Here is a 15,583-nt window from a genome sequence, read left to right on the forward strand (position 1 = left end):
TGAGAGCCAAATTGCTTAGGATGCATACTTATTTATATATACACACAATTTTAAATACAAATTTTATATTTTTCTAATTATAAATACTGAAAATAATTAAAAATACAGACGAGAAAGAAGCTTTTTCTGATCACACTTATCAGAGAAGTCCTCACTGATCTTTGGTTAAGATCCTTTCTTCTATATGTTGTTTTGTAAGATTGAGATCATACTGAACTTACAATTTTCAATACTGATTTTTGTTTACTTATGACTTTGTTAATAAAAATCATTTGTGAACAAAATATTTAATGGCAGTTTTCTGTTATCCAGCTGCTTGTGGTGCAGGAGGTTTACTGTGAGTCTGTGCTTAGTCGCTCAGTCGTGTCCGACTCCGTGCAGCCCCGTGGACTGTGGCCCGCCAGGCTCCTCTGTCCTTGGGAATTCTTCAGGCAAGAATACTGAAGGGGATTGCCATGCCTCCCCCAGGGGATCTTCCCAACCCAGAGATCGAACCTACATCTCCCACATTGCTGGAGGATTCTTTACTATCTGTGCCACCAGGGAAGCCCAAAGTTTACTATAAAGCTATGTAAAGTTTATTATGAAAAAAAGTTTAGAAGAAATAATGAACACTTAAACTGTTTCTTCCATATTCTTGGTGTGAAAAGTATCAGAAAAAAAAAATGAAGCAAAGAATCATAAGGCATTTGATGGGATTGTGCATTCTTAGTTCCTTGGGCTCTATTTATTTATTTGTAAATGTTTTCCTTGCTAATATGCAGCTGCAGTCTCTTTCCTAGACTCAGAACTAAGAAAAAAAGTGATTACTTCTTTCTCTTGCTTAAGGTGGTTGGAGGTAAAGTGAAGAAGCCCGGCAAACGTGGTCGAAAGCCAGCCAAAATTGACTTGAAGGCAAAACTCGAGAGGAGCCGGCAGAGTGCAAGAGAATGCCGGGCCAGAAAAAAACTGCGGTATCAGTATTTGGAAGAATTGGTATCCAGCCGGGAAAGAGCCATTTGTGCCCTTAGAGAGGAACTGGAAATGGTGAGAAAGTCTGTCAGTAAATGTCTGAAACAATCAACCTAAACTGTGTTAAAACCTGGAGATACGAGTTTTCAGCTATCCCGTTGACAAGCATGAGAGAGGATATTTATCTGTTAGCAAGAACATAGGGAAATACTCATTTTTCGTATGTTCCTGGTGGGAGTGGACAGTGACTATTTCGTTAAGGGATTATTTATGATAGGAGACAAAAAGGAAAATAACCCAAATGCTCAACAGTCAGGGATTGGTTAAATAAATTATACTACATTCATATATTGGACTACTTTGCAGCCCATGAAAATCACAGTGCACATATGTATGTACGGATCTGGAAAGACACAATATATTGCTAAGTGGAAAAAGCAGTATAACAATATGTAACAGTATGCATTGTATGATACTATTAGGCCTGCTTCTATTCATTCATTCAGATTTCAAGTAGTGACTGTAGACATATAAAAGAGAATAGAAACCTTGATAGTACTGTAATCTCAGGGGAGGAGGTGATATGTTGGAAAAGAGAGAGACAATACTAACATGATCGTTAACATGGGGACAGGCTGCCCCAGCTCTTTAGAAGGTCAGGTTGGGGCCTGCAGAGAGTCCAGATGCACACTATTTAGGAGACTTGTTTTTAATATGCTGTATTTGACTACAAATTATTTTTTACCTCCTGTGGTGTAAGCCACTGGAGGACATAATCTTTGGATGATTAATCTTTTATAGCCCCAAAGTCTACAGTATACACTTTGGTAGGAAGTAGATGTTTAGTGAATATTTATGAACTAGAGAAAGGAAGTCACAAAATTACTTACTTTAGAAGTGGAAATAATAATGTGACAGTCAGCACAAAGAGATGAATTTTGATGCATGGCACTCCACAGGAAGGTATTATTTTAGCCAGAGAGGCCTTTTACATCTGAGCAGCACTCCAGCACATCACAAGGAGGTTCAGTGGTAGTTTTTCACCCCCCTTTCTGAAGATAGCAGGCTTCATCCATGTCCTAGGTCATGAGTAGGAATACAGTAGAAGGTGGGCTTCCCAGTAGCCAGTTTGACCTCTCATTATGGGAGTTGTTCTGTCTAGGATTTTCTGCCTGACTAGTAGAATTGTACTCAACCATATTCTACATATTTCAGTACAAGCAATGGTGCATGGCAATGGACCAAGGTAAAATCCCGTCTGAAATAAAGGCCCTGCTCACTGGGGAAGAGCAGAGCAAGTCTCAGCAGAACGCAAGCAGGCACGTGAAGGCTGGGAAGACGGAGGCTAACAGCAACTCCTGTGAGTACGGTACGCGGGAGAGTTTATCTTCAGAGGAGTGACTCAGAGCAGGCTTTCTGTTGACCTCTTCCCTTGCTGTGTGTTTTCAAATAAAATAAAATGGCGATGTCATTTGTAATACACTGGTAACCAAGTGAAATGGTACTATATTCTAAATATTGGAATGTGTTATATACATGGGGTCTGTAAAGAGCAGCTGATAAATTCATGGCAGTTTTAAAAAGTAGAGTTAGTAGATAAATGAAAGTGTACCATTTTAGTAGTTGTCATTATTATTATTATTGGCCTCACTGCACAGCTTTTGGGATCATAGTTCCCCAACCAGGGATTGAACCCAGGCCCACAGCAGTGAAAGTGCCAAGTTCAAACCACTGGACCACCAGGGAATCCCCTAGTTATTGTTAATAATAACAATACCTTTTATTTTGATTTTGATTTACAAAGTAGTTTCACTTACATTTATCTTAATTATTTCCTCCAGTCACTGTGTTAAGTATAATTGTGCTTTTTATTTTATAGATAAATAGTACAGGAGCTTGGTAAAGTGCCCAGGGTCACACAGCTATAGTGGTAGAACCTGTCCTCACCTAGCTCAGGCTCTATCTATTGCAGTAGCCCATCACCATAAGGGTTTTTTTTAGTTAAGGAGAAATTCACACAGCATAAAATTAATCACTCAAAAGTAACAATTAAGAGGCATTTGGGATTTTCAGAGTGTTGTACAGCAACCACCTCTATTTAGAAAACATTGTATCACCCCAAAAGAAAACTCCAAACTCACTAGTGGTTAATCGCTATCACCCTCCCTCCAGCTCCTGGTAACTGTGAATCTGCATTCTGTCTCTGCGGACTTACCTGTTCTTGGATATTCTGTATAAATAGACTCATACAGTGTGTGACTTTTTTATGTCTGGCTTCTTTGACCTAGCATAATGTTTTCAGGGTTCATCCACTTTGTAGCATGTATCAGTATCTCATTCCATTTTATGACTGCATAATATTCTCTTATACATATATACCACAATTTATTTATCCATTTATCCATTGATGGATATTTGTTTCTACCTTTGGCTGTTGCAAGCAGTGTTACTATAAACATGCGTGTATAAGTATACATTTGAGTGCCTGTTTTCAATTGTTTTGGGTATATACCAGAAGTGGAATTGCCGGGTCATATGGTAATTCTATATTTTTTAGAAGAACTACAAATTATTTCCCACAGCAGTTGAAATGTTTTACATTACCACCACAGTATATGAAGTTTCCCATTTCTCTATATCTTGCCAACGCTTTTTATTTTCCATTTTTTAAAAATGTAGCCTTCCGTGCTTGCTTCAGCAGCACATATACTAAAATTGGAACGATACAGAGAAGATTAGCATGGCCCCTGCGCAAGGATGACACGCAAATTTGTGAAGCGTTCCATATTTTTCCTGTTCAAAAAAAAAAAATGTAGCCTTCCTGGTGAAGTGGCATCTGATTGTGGTTTTCATTTCCATTTTTCCTTAATGATGCTGAGCAACTTTTCATGTGCTTGCTGGCCATTTGTATGTCTTTGAAAAAAGTGTCTGTTTATGTCCCTTGTGCATGTTTTAATTGAGTTGTTTTTCATTTTGTTGTTGAATTGTAAGAGTTCTTTATATATTCTGGATTCTAGACCTTTATCAGATATATGATTACAGATATTTCTTCTATACTATAGGTTGTCTTTTCACTTTCTTGATAGTGTCCTTTGGTGCACAAAAGACTTTAATTTTGAGGAACTCCATTTTATCTATTTTTAATTTTGTTGTTCATGCTTTGGGTACCCTATCTAACAATTCATTGCCAAATCCAAGGTCATGAAAATTTGCCCCAACGTTTTCTTCTAAGAGCTTTATGCTTTTAGGTATTATATATCATTGATCTATTGAGTTAATATTTCTATGTGGTATAAGATAGAAGTCCAGCTTAATTCTTTTGCATGTGAAGATACAGTTGTCTCAGCCCCATTTGTTGATGAGGCTATATTTTAGAATGAAGGTGTCATGTGTTGATTTCTTCATCATTGTGATTGTTTTTTATAAGGAAATGTTATAAATTTTTTTATCCTTTAAAAAAACTGTTATGCGAGCCTCTCTGGTGGCTCACTGGTAAAGAATCTGAGGCACGAGTTCAATCCCTGATCTGAGAAGATCCCACATACTGTGGAGTAACTTAGCCTCTGGGCCCTAACTGTTGAGCCTGTGCGCCAGAGCCCAGGAGCTGCAGTTGCTAAAGCCCGACCTCCCTAGAGCCCGTGCTCCCCAAGAGAAGCCACCATAATGAGACTCTTGTGCACTGCAACAAAGAATAGCCCCTGCTTGACACTAGAGAAAAGCCCGCCCAGTAACAAAGACCCAGCATAGACAAAAATAAATAAAATTATTTTTAGAATTTTTTATGAAATTGAAGGATTGGCTTTTTGATCACTTTTATTATATAAAGTAATATTTGCCTTAATCTAAATTGAATTAATGGGAAGGAAAGCCAGTTCAGTCTTCTTTCAGTTTATATTTAAAAATAGTCTTCCTGTAGATACTAAATTTTAAAAAATTCGTTTTAAAACAGAGTAACCAAACCAAAAAAAAAAAAAAAAAACAGAGTAACCAAACCTCTTTATCTTTAAAAACATTCTTACATTTGTAACTTTATTTTTCAGGGTGAAGATCATATAAAATTATGAGTCAGTGACTGAAGCCAATATTCTGACCCTGTGGAGGATGAATAGGCAAGATTGTACTTCTTGGCTCCATTTACTACCTACTGCTCAGTCATCTCTGTAAATCTGCAGTTTCTAGCAAAATGTGTGATCATAGATCTCAAAGAATTTTGCTTTGATTTTCAACACTTAGAAAATTTACAGACGTTCAGACTCATTCTGGTTGGTATTGCCATGTTGCGATGCTTGGAAGCACAAGAAAAGAAAGTGAGTGAAGATTGTATTTTTGCACCTCAACTCCACATTGCTTTACTGGTTAATTTATATTCTTTCCATGTACTTCATGTAATTGTATGTGTATATGTGTTTGGGTGTCATTTCCTTTTATGTTTTTGATTGCCCTACAAAGAGAAACCAAATGGGCTGATGACTGACTACTAAGTCCTCAGCCTTTATGGACCTAATCTGATTTCTTTATATTTACTTGAGTCATGTTTATTTTATGCATGAACCATGACTTCTCCTGTGAGCCATTCCAGCATAAGCTGTGAATATATAGTAACAAATACATACACTTCTATTTTTGTAATCCATAATGATATGCCTGTTTTAAATAATATACACATTAACAAAATCCATCAAGAAAGCCCTTAAGATAGCCTCTATTTAAAACTTTAATTGCTGTCTTTTCAAACTGTATTTATACAAGTTTATTAGGGCCTGATCCATACTTGGAGAATAATCAGTCAAACTTTTTATTTTTAAACAAGAAGTAATCTGTTAGGCATTTCAGCAGCATATATCATCTTGACAACCCAGAGTATGTATGTATGTATGTGTTTCTATTGTATGTGTTTCTATATGTATATGGGGGAGGGAAGGAGTGAATGTTCACAGACATTTTGTTGTGTTGTCAACTAATTTGGAGAATTTTTCTAAAGACAACGGGATGAAATTAGCTGCTGAGATCGGAGTTTCTGCCTCAGGAGATCTGGAACCAAACGAGGGACACATTGCTGGTGGGTCAAATGGCTTTAGCCATAACCAGAACACTTAAGTTTCTTCCCTGACTTGAGTTTCCTTATGAATGTATTCTGAGCCAGAGAGAAATAGACTGCGGGTGTGTATCCGGTTCAGCCCTGGCCCTGCCTCCGCTCCGGCGTGAAGCACTGGAGCCAGAGTCGTACCCAGCACCGCCGCCAGGGGGCCTGGTGGGAGGGGCGAGGGCAGAGGCGTTTTCTCCGATTCCCATCACGGCTGCCTTTGCTTTCTTCCTGGCTACCAAATGGAGTGATGGTTGAGGAATCACACTCATATGATACACTCAGACCTGGGAATCTTTTGACGTCCCCACTGAGACACTTTAAGACTCTCTCTTTTCTTTCGCATAGTTAAATAAGGAGGTTGTGGTCTCTGTTGCTGCTAAATTGTAATTGTTCTTTGCTCTGATAAAGCAAACATTTGGTTTCCAAATAAAATGTGTTTTGTCACAAAATAGTTTAGGAAGAGGCATTCTAGTCTAGCTTGTCTGTGAGGTGGAACATGAGACGGACCACATAGTTTCAGGTGACAAGGTACTTCCGTCCCTTCTCTGAGGCCATGCGTTTGAATTAAGTGCCTCCCTGAGTTCCTAAAACTCTCTTGTGCGTAGGTCACAGACTCAGATCGCAAGTCCAGTCCTTTGTGACAACTGATAAACCACTAGCCCAGTCTGTTGGGTCTTTCTGTTCTGAAGGACTAGGGGTTTAAGAGTATTTAATGTCTTTTTTGGATCATAAATATAGATTGTTAATATTCAGGCCTTCAGAATTTAAGTGTTTTAAATACAGTGTTCAGCTTGTAATGGGTTATGTTTTTGCCATCTGGTCTACTCAAATGTATATTTTTATTTTGCAAAACAACCCAAGACTTAACTCTCTGTCGCTTTGTTCAGTACCTTTTGAATTTCCCAGAAGAGTTGTTTTCAAAGCAAACATTCCAAATGAATGTGGCTCTTCTATGGAATGTCTCCATTGTGCTCCAAGTGTTTCTTCTCTGGTTGTGATTTTAAATTACTGGGTCCTATAAGCTGTTCCCCTGCTGCCCTTTACAAGGGGACTGACTTTGTCCTCAGGTAGAGGATGTGTAATTTTGGGTGAAAGTAAATTACAATTTATTTGAATTTATTCTGAAACCTGTCTATTTGGTATCTTGGAGTAGATCAAACCAAGAGAAAGTTCGTTCGGGTACCGATTGCTTTGGGTACTGTGCGGGCTGCACGCTTGGGCCCCCTGAAGCACGTTAATAAACGTCACTGATGAAGACAGCTGGAGAATTTCTTGCCCCATTCCAGTCAGGGGGCAGCACGCTGAAATCCTGGCATCTCTTACTTACTTGTAAGGACAACAGACAGATGGAAAGAGAACAAAAGAGGGGGGAGTCAGTGAGCTCAGGCCCCTCTGAGTAGACATAGTACTTTTCCTTTTTCCCAGAGGAAGGTAAGGAGGGAAATATATTTATGTATTTAGGTCAGTCATATTCTGTCATTAATTTAGCACAGACCTGCCGTGTACTAGGGCAACTGAGTATAACATGGAATAAGTTTGACTAGGTCAAATTTTAGGATATATTTGATGTTCTTAAAATTTTTTTCTATTTTATCTAAAATCTTCCTAATATATCTGAATCAGAATCTTATCTTGCTGCAGCAAATTCGTATCACTCTTTACCAGCTAATTGACAGTATTTATCAGCATCACCATTTAGCATTTTATCATCTTTGAATTGTAATAGGCTTGATTTGGCTCATTATAAAAAGTATAGGTTTAAACTGGACTCACCTTTAGTTAAAGGCTAATAAAAATGAAAAACATAAATGTGATATATCAGAAAATCAGTTGCATATTATCAATTACATTTTTAGTTTTAAAAGAGAGGAAATTGACTTCTAAACCACATGGTATTTGGGGGCATTGAAGGAATCCTTTTTCTGAAGAGCATTGTACAATTATATTTTTATGAAAAATAAAATATCTTCACAGCTATCTCAGGTTGTCTGTTTCATAGTACTGGGGTATGTCTGTATAAGCATAGTAAAAAGAGCTGAGCTGGTCTTGAATCCATTTTCTGATTCACCTTGAATTATTTAATCTCTCAGACTGTTTCCTCCTCTGTAAAAAAGGGGAAGGATGACTTTACAGAGTAACTGATAGGCTAAATAGAGTTATGAGAAACTGCTGCTTTAGTAAAGAACTACATTAAATTAAGTGCGCCTGGGTTTGACTGTTGTTAAAATGTCATTTGTTAAAGGTAAACATATTTAATGGACTAGAATCTAAATATGTACTGTTGTAGGTATTATGTTTCTGAAGCCTTTTTAGTTACATCGTTATGTCTATCCCTGGAATGGTATAGCTGGAGGTTCTTTTTAGCAATAATAGCCTTCATGGCATGCTGCAGTCCATGGGGTTGCAAAGAGTTGGACCCAACAGAGCGTCTGAACTGAACTGATTAACTAGACTAAAGAACAATTAATGTTCCACCTGGCAGTAATCACCTGCATAAAGCAGGTTTTCAGGCTGCTAGGTAACCTGGTTCATTTTCCCTTATTCCATCCACTTTACTAAATTACAGAGTATCATAAATCGAAGCCAGGACTGCTACTGAATGTGGACTGCACAAGGGCACCCAGTTGAAGAAGTTATGGGCCTAAAATCACCTTCCCTTAAATAAGCCACGTGTGCAGGAAAGGGTACCTGCCATTGCTCACCAGGGCATACAGGTGGTGCAAGTCCGCCCAGAGAGGAGCCTTTCTTAAGTTTTCCACCTGGAGGGTACCTTTTATAAAATGTGCAAAACAGCTGTGTGCTGCAGCTGGTGTATTGCTGGCCCTAGAGGAAAGCCAGTAGTGTGCATCTAACCCAGCTGCATGCTGAGTGACATCAGATGGGCAGCTTTTCATCAGTAGTGATGGGAATATCGACACCACAGAAATCAGGGATTTCCCTCCCCTGCCAGAGAGTGGGTTTTCAGCACACCACTGAACAAGGCCTGGTGTAGACTGGAATGGCCCTGATCAGAGCAGGCACATTTGAGGCCCCCAAACTACATGACTGGAGGATACATGAAGCTAAAAGGACTCCGTAAGTCTGTAGGCAGCTTGGTGTCCATATCAAATTCAGCTTACAAGACAGACAGTTGATGGTTGTGACTCGGAAACTTCTGGGTTGCAGAGAGATACCCAGCTGAATTCTGGAAATGATTAGGAGGCAAATTAGCTGAATTCTTACTTAAAGCAAGCCTTAGGGTCAAAGTGATAGAACTAATTTACCAATTTAGACGTTGTGCCCGGGCTGAGGGTTGGGCTGCAGTTTGACAATAAGCTCTGGCTTTGCACTATTTTGACTCTGCAGGAGGGTAAAGATTTGAGCAGAGAAAATTTCCTGAGATCCAGCAGAACCCAGTTCAATCCTGCTGCTGTGCCTCAGTGCCCCTTTACTGGGAGGAAAATAATGTCTTGACAAGCACTTTGCAGCCCTAAACCCAGTCAAGTCAGCAGACTAGAAATGATGACACCTGTGCCTCCACTAGGTAGCCTTGGATAATAGTTCAGATTGTGTCCACTTCTTGTGCGTAGCATCAACAGGCCAAAAGCCCACAGTGAATTCTGGGTTTTTTCACTTCAATGGAATAAAGACCATGCTTGCTTATTTCCCAAAAGCTATATGGTTTATGATGAAAAGAAAATAATGATGTCCCTCAAACCTCAGGCCCTTAATGAACTGAATTCCAAGATCAATCACATGAGCTTGGAAGCAAGATTCCACATCCATTGAACCTTCAGATGAGATCCTAGCCCTGGCCAACACTGATTGCAGCCTTGTGAATCAAATGACAGCCTTGGGAATCAAAGCTATGTCCAGACTCCTGGCCCACAGAAGTTATGAGATTAAACAATGTGTATTATTTTAATCTGCCAAATTTGGGGGTAATATGCATTAATAGGGGCTTCCCAGGTTGTGCTAGTGGTAAAGAACCCACCTGCCAATGAAGGAGACCTAAGAGATGCAGGTTCGATCCCTGGGTCAGGAAAATCCACTGGAGTAGGAAATAGCAACCCACCCCAGTATTCTTGCCTGAAAAATTCCATGGACAAAGGAGCCTGACAGGTTACAGTCCATGGGACTGCAAAGAGTTGAACACAACTAGCAACTGAGCCACAAACATATGCAATAATAACTAATATAATTTTTTCATTTTTTCCCATATGAAATGTAAATTTCATACTCAGTTTATAAAAATAGACTAGTTTCAAATATCTTCCAAAATAACAGTAAACAAAAACAATAACCACACTCCTCTTTTTTCAGATCCCTTATTCACCAACTTAAACAGTTATACTTCCAGCTTCCTAATAATTCCAAAATTAGTAAAATGTGCCCTGAATTCTGGTCATTGGAAAGAACTATACCCCCTTGTAAATGAATATATTAGCTTCTGGTTAATATACTTCAATCTCCTATGAGGGTGACTAGGGAGAGGAGAGTCAGCTTTAGTCTGTGGAATTTATTCTGGGATGGGTGAAGCCACACTGGGACAGTCACACTAAGATCATCAGCAGTTCCCTGACGCCAGGTGATGAGTGCTGGTCCACCCAGCCTGTGGGCAGTCTTGGTTGCCAGAGGGCAAAGTGTCACTTTTCACCTTCCAGAAGGTGTGACAGCTCAGATAGAACAGAAACAGATGATACTAGAGATCTCTACCTAGTCTGTGAAATTACACTAAGTTTTAATATGTGGTCTCTTTTAGTTGAGGGTTCCTTTAAACCACAAAACTGATATTCTTTTAGTATTTTTCCCCTTTGTCCTTCAAATAGTATACACAGTCACATACCTTTTCTTTAAAAAAAAAAAAAAGCCATAAATCATTTTGCTGGTTTAAATTTTTTTTCAAAATAAACTTAAAAGTTCCTTACAATATTGGTATTGATAAGTTTGAATCTCTGGCTTTTCATTGTGTTTTTTAGCCCTTTAACTCCAGTTACCAAATAGCTTAAAAAAAAAAAAAAAAAAAACCTTAAATTTCACTTGATTTCATTTAAATTTGTTTTTCTAATTACCGTGTAATTCACTTACAGTTCCACTGAAAATATACAATGGTTACATGTTTTTAGCTACAGAGTTGCCTACAATTAACTATGGCCAAGAGCAACTTAAGTCCTGTTTAATGGGTTTTTCATATTCTACTAGAATGAATAACGGTTGAAACTAATTTCCCTCCATCAGTTCTTTCTGTTGTATATGTGGAAATCCCAACTCAAGAATGATGATGAAAGTCTACATTCTCAAGTGTTCTCATATCCTGAATTTAGACTATGACTTACTAAGAAATGGGCTTCCCTGGTGGCTCAGAGGTTAAAGCGTCTGCCTCCAATGTGGGAGACCGGGGTTCGATCCCTGGGTTCCATCCCTGGGTCCGGAAGATCCCCTTAAGGAAATGGCAACCCACTCCAGTATTCTTGCCTGGAGAATCCCATGGACGGAGGAGCCTGGTAGGCTGCAGCCCATGGGGTCGCAAAGAGTTAGACACGACTGAGCAACTTCACTTTCTATTAAGAAATAGAACTTCCTTGGTGGCTCAGTAGTAAAGAATCCGCCTGCAATGCAAGAGACTCAGGATACTCAGGTTCTATCCCTGGGACCAGAAGGAGGAGGAAATGGCAATCCAATCCAGTATTCTTGCCTGAAAAATCCCATGGATTTGGGAATCTGGCATGCTACAGTCCACAGGGTTGCAAAAAGTCAGACACGACTGAGCACACACAAGTACCTTCTAAAGAAATAGTTCTCGGGCGGAAAAAATCCCCTTGGGGTGATTGAATAGTAACTGCCACCTCCCTTCTTTCCATTCAAGTTCCTTCTCCCAATTCTTTCCACCTTCAGTGTGCAAAATCCTAGCAAGGCTCAAAAAGAAAAAAAGGCTAAAGAAGGAAAATAATGCCACAATCTGAGAATCGTATTAAAAACCTGTTTCTACAAGAGTTAGCACGTGGCAATAGGTGCTAAATAACTTGAAAATGGAAACAAATCCATTGGGTTAGCAATGACTAAATTGAAATAACTTGAAATAACAATAGAAAACCTTTTTTGAGGGCTTCTGTGTGTTTGGTAATGCACTGAATGAATGATTGACATGGATTTATTTGGGCTCATTTTATTACTACAACAATTCTATTAGGCTGGAGCACTCAGTTAATTAAACAGTAATCTAGGTGTTGTAGCGAAGGTATTTTGTTGTTGCCCTTTGATCTGCAATCAGTTGACTTAAGGAAGATTATCTTTGATAATATTGGTTATCTAATTGGTTAAAGGCCTTAAGAGCAAAAAATGGTTTCCCTAAGAAGAAATTCTGCCTCAAGGCTGTAGCATCAATTCTGCCTAATAGCCTGCCCTACAGATTTCAAACTCAAAACTATAGCAGCTACCTGAGTTTCCAGCTTGCTGGCCCACCATACAAACTTCCAGCTTGCCAACCGCCTTAATCACAAGAGCCAATTTCTTAAAATATTGTCATCTATCCATCTATTTGTCATCTATGTCCTACTGGTTCTGTTTTTCCTGGAGATAATACAGGTAGACATTTATTTCCCCCCATTTTAAAAATAGAGATGCTGGGGTTTGAGAATAATTTGCTGGTTAATAGGTGGTAAGCAGAACCTGAGCTTCAACACAGAACCTGATTCAAGAGCCCTTGAAAACAACCATCATACTTGTGATTAAGGAAAATGTTGCTGTCTGGAGGTGTCACTGGAGTCCTGGGCCCAATTTCTACTAATTTTTAAAGGGTCATTCAAGTACAGTGCATCTGCCTGGAGAATCAAATAGCCCAGAAGTTTAAATGAATCTGAACTGATGAACAGAGCATAAATCCATTCTTCTTAAGACACTGTGCCCCTCCAACCTCTCCACCTTACAACTCTTCACATGTACCTTTTTGCTGCCCAGTTATCCTAGCCAAGTTCTGTCTAGCACACTCAGGGTCCTGCTAGTAGAACATAGTCTCCTTAAAGAGACCGTTCTTTGGAAGATATCACAGGGAAACAGAACAGAGGGTATTCATTCAAGACCCCCTTCATCTCATGTCTAGCTGTTGTGGGCAAACAGCTGGAACTGCTCTAGTGACTGCCTGCCGCTGAAACCAGACGATGTTCTCAAGCTTCCAGACTGGCAATCACAATCCTGAAGCCAGATATGTTACACACGCACTCGTCACCACAGCCCAGCATTTCTGGGGGTCATTTTCCTGCAGAACTAAAATCACACATTCTTCAAATTATAGGTGAGTTTTAATTCCATGACTCATTAGGGTTGATTAATTTTTAAAGCAATACTTTTAAACAAGCTGCTTCTAGTAAGTCAGACAGAAAAAGACAGTTATCATATGATAACAGTTATATGTAGAATCTAAAAAAAGATACAAATGAATGTATTGACAAACAAAAGCAGACTCAGAAAACAAACTTACAGGTTACCAAAGAGGAATGGTGGGATGGGGTGGGATAAATGAGTTTGGGACTAGCAGACGCAAACTACCATATATAAGATAGATAAACAACAAGGTCCTACTGTCTAGCACAGGGAACTCAGTATTCTGTAATAACCTATATGGGAAAAGAATCTGAGAAAGGATAAATACATGAATATGTATAAGTGAATCACTTTGCTGTACATCAGAAACTATTGCAACACTGTAAATTAACTATACTCCAATATAAAATGAAAACAACATTGTAGAGCAACTACAATAAAAATTAATAAAACAATAAGTAAAATAAAATTTAAAAATCTGACTTTAATCCAACAAGTGAAATGGAATTACCAATAAAAATTTTTACGTTAAAGAAAAAAACCCAGAAATAGATTCACAGACATAGAAAACAAATTCATGGTTACCAAAGGGGGAAGGAGGAGGAGGAATAAATTAGGAGTTTGGGATTAACAGATACACAGTACCACATATAAAACAAACAGTAAGGACCTACTGTATGGCCGGTATATATGTAAGATACATGCAGTATCTTACAATATCTTACAATAACTTATCCTATAATGGAAAAGAATCTTACAAAGCATATATACATATCCAGTTTACTGTACAACTGAAACTAACACAACATTGTAAATCAACTATACTTCCATTAAAATAAAATAATAAGGAGGCGTCTTCTGAGAAGACAGCTTTTGAACAGAAATGTCCAGCTGAGCAAAAAGTTCCAAATGGCCCAGATTGTAGGGGTTCAAAAAATTAGAGGATCTAAGGGAAGTGAGACAGGCTGAAAATAAATTTAACCTAAAATAAATTTAACTGCCTACTTACCAGGAACACAAGAACATTTACTTTTAGGGAAAGTCTAGGTTACACTGCTATGGAATCTGTGAATTCTCAAATGATAAAAGGGAAAAAGAGAGAGGCCCCTGATGAGTGTGGGTGGTGCAGCTGCGAGACAATGAGGTTTTCGAAAATGCCGCCATTTGTAAAATGAGTTTAAAATAATATTTTGACAAGACTTCACGCCTATAAAGGGTATTAATTAGTTTGGAATTTCCTGCAGTGTTTAGATGCTTTGTGTTCTGAACACACTGACTGATTAGTTAATCTGCAGCTGCTTCTGGGTGCTCAGCAATTTTTACTGTCTTGTTGCTAGGAGATGAGGACTTCCCCCGAAATCGCCAGTGATGGGTCCCTTGAAGAGCTGCTGGGCTCTGCCCTCTGGCCACAGTGCCACCAAGTGGTCAATCTGCAAAACGGTGGGACCAAGTTTTCCACTGTCTCTAAGCGATGGACATTAGTTTTGAGTAGGCTCCGGGAGTTGGTGATGGATAGGGAAGCCTAGCGTGCTGCAGTCCATGGGGTCGCAAAGAGTCAGACATAACTGAGCAACTGAACTGGACTGAATCACAGCTCTCTAAGGTTGGACCTAGTGGTAAAGAACCCACCTGCCAATGCAGGAAACGTTGATCCCTGGGTTGGGAAGATCCCCAGGAGGAGTGCATGGCAACCCACTCCAGTATTCTTGCCTGGAGAACCCCACAGACAGAGGAGCATAGCAGGCTACAGTCCATAGGGTCGCAGAGAGTCAGACACGACTAAAGCAACTTAGCACACAAAGGTCATCTCTGTTCCAGAGAATCAGCAGGTTCACTGAACAGTGGGCAATTGTTTATTCTCTTCATATTCTTCCCAACACAGTGAAGATTTTTTTCTCCAATGAACGCATCATGCCACAGCCAGCAGGATGGTGAATGTAAAGAATGTTGGACTGGTTGGCAGAAGGCATTGTAGTTTCCCCCTAATTTGATCTCTTTTGGACTTAATCTTCTCTTCTAAAAATCGGGGATTTGGGTTAGGTCTCCCAACGTCCCATTCCTTCTACTCTACAAGTCTAATTCTTTGCTTTTTTCATGTGTGGTTTTTGTAGAGGAGCATAACCTGGAAGCTGACTCTGGTCCAGAAGCTCTAACAGATCTTGCTTCTGTTGCTTCAAAGTGCATTTGGCAGGTGGCAGCAAGGCTGGAGGGGTGAAGGGAGGCACTGTGCCCACAGGAGAGGCAGAA

The 15,583-nt window shown here is 39.3% G+C and overlaps 1 protein-coding gene and 1 non-coding gene across 3 annotated transcripts in view; both read left to right on the forward strand.

The window, feature by feature from the left end:
- The window catches only part of CREBL2 (cAMP responsive element binding protein like 2), a 29,302-nt gene extending 21,288 nt beyond the window's left edge, over nt 1-8,014 (forward strand). Inside the window, exons 2-4 of one of the 2 annotated variants that reach the window (XM_043440868.1) lie at nt 829-1,026; nt 2,167-2,320; nt 4,992-8,014. In XM_043440868.1, the coding sequence (XP_043296803.1) occupies nt 829-1,026; nt 2,167-2,320; nt 4,992-4,996 (357 nt within the window). In that variant the 3' untranslated portion in view covers nt 4,997-8,014. The remainder of the gene's footprint in view (nt 1-828; nt 1,027-2,166; nt 2,321-4,991) is intronic. The other variant, XM_043440869.1, reaches the window with a different exon arrangement.
- Nucleotides 3,637-3,743, forward strand: LOC122424148. Its single transcript, XR_006264334.1, has one exon. It is a non-coding gene; the product is annotated as a U6 spliceosomal RNA (small nuclear RNA).
- Nucleotides 8,015-15,583: the final 7,569 nt, after the last annotated feature.

This window comes from Cervus canadensis, chromosome 21 (genome assembly GCF_019320065.1).
Source record: "Cervus canadensis isolate Bull #8, Minnesota chromosome 21, ASM1932006v1, whole genome shotgun sequence".
Classification (NCBI taxonomy): domain Eukaryota; kingdom Metazoa; phylum Chordata; class Mammalia; order Artiodactyla; family Cervidae; genus Cervus; species Cervus canadensis.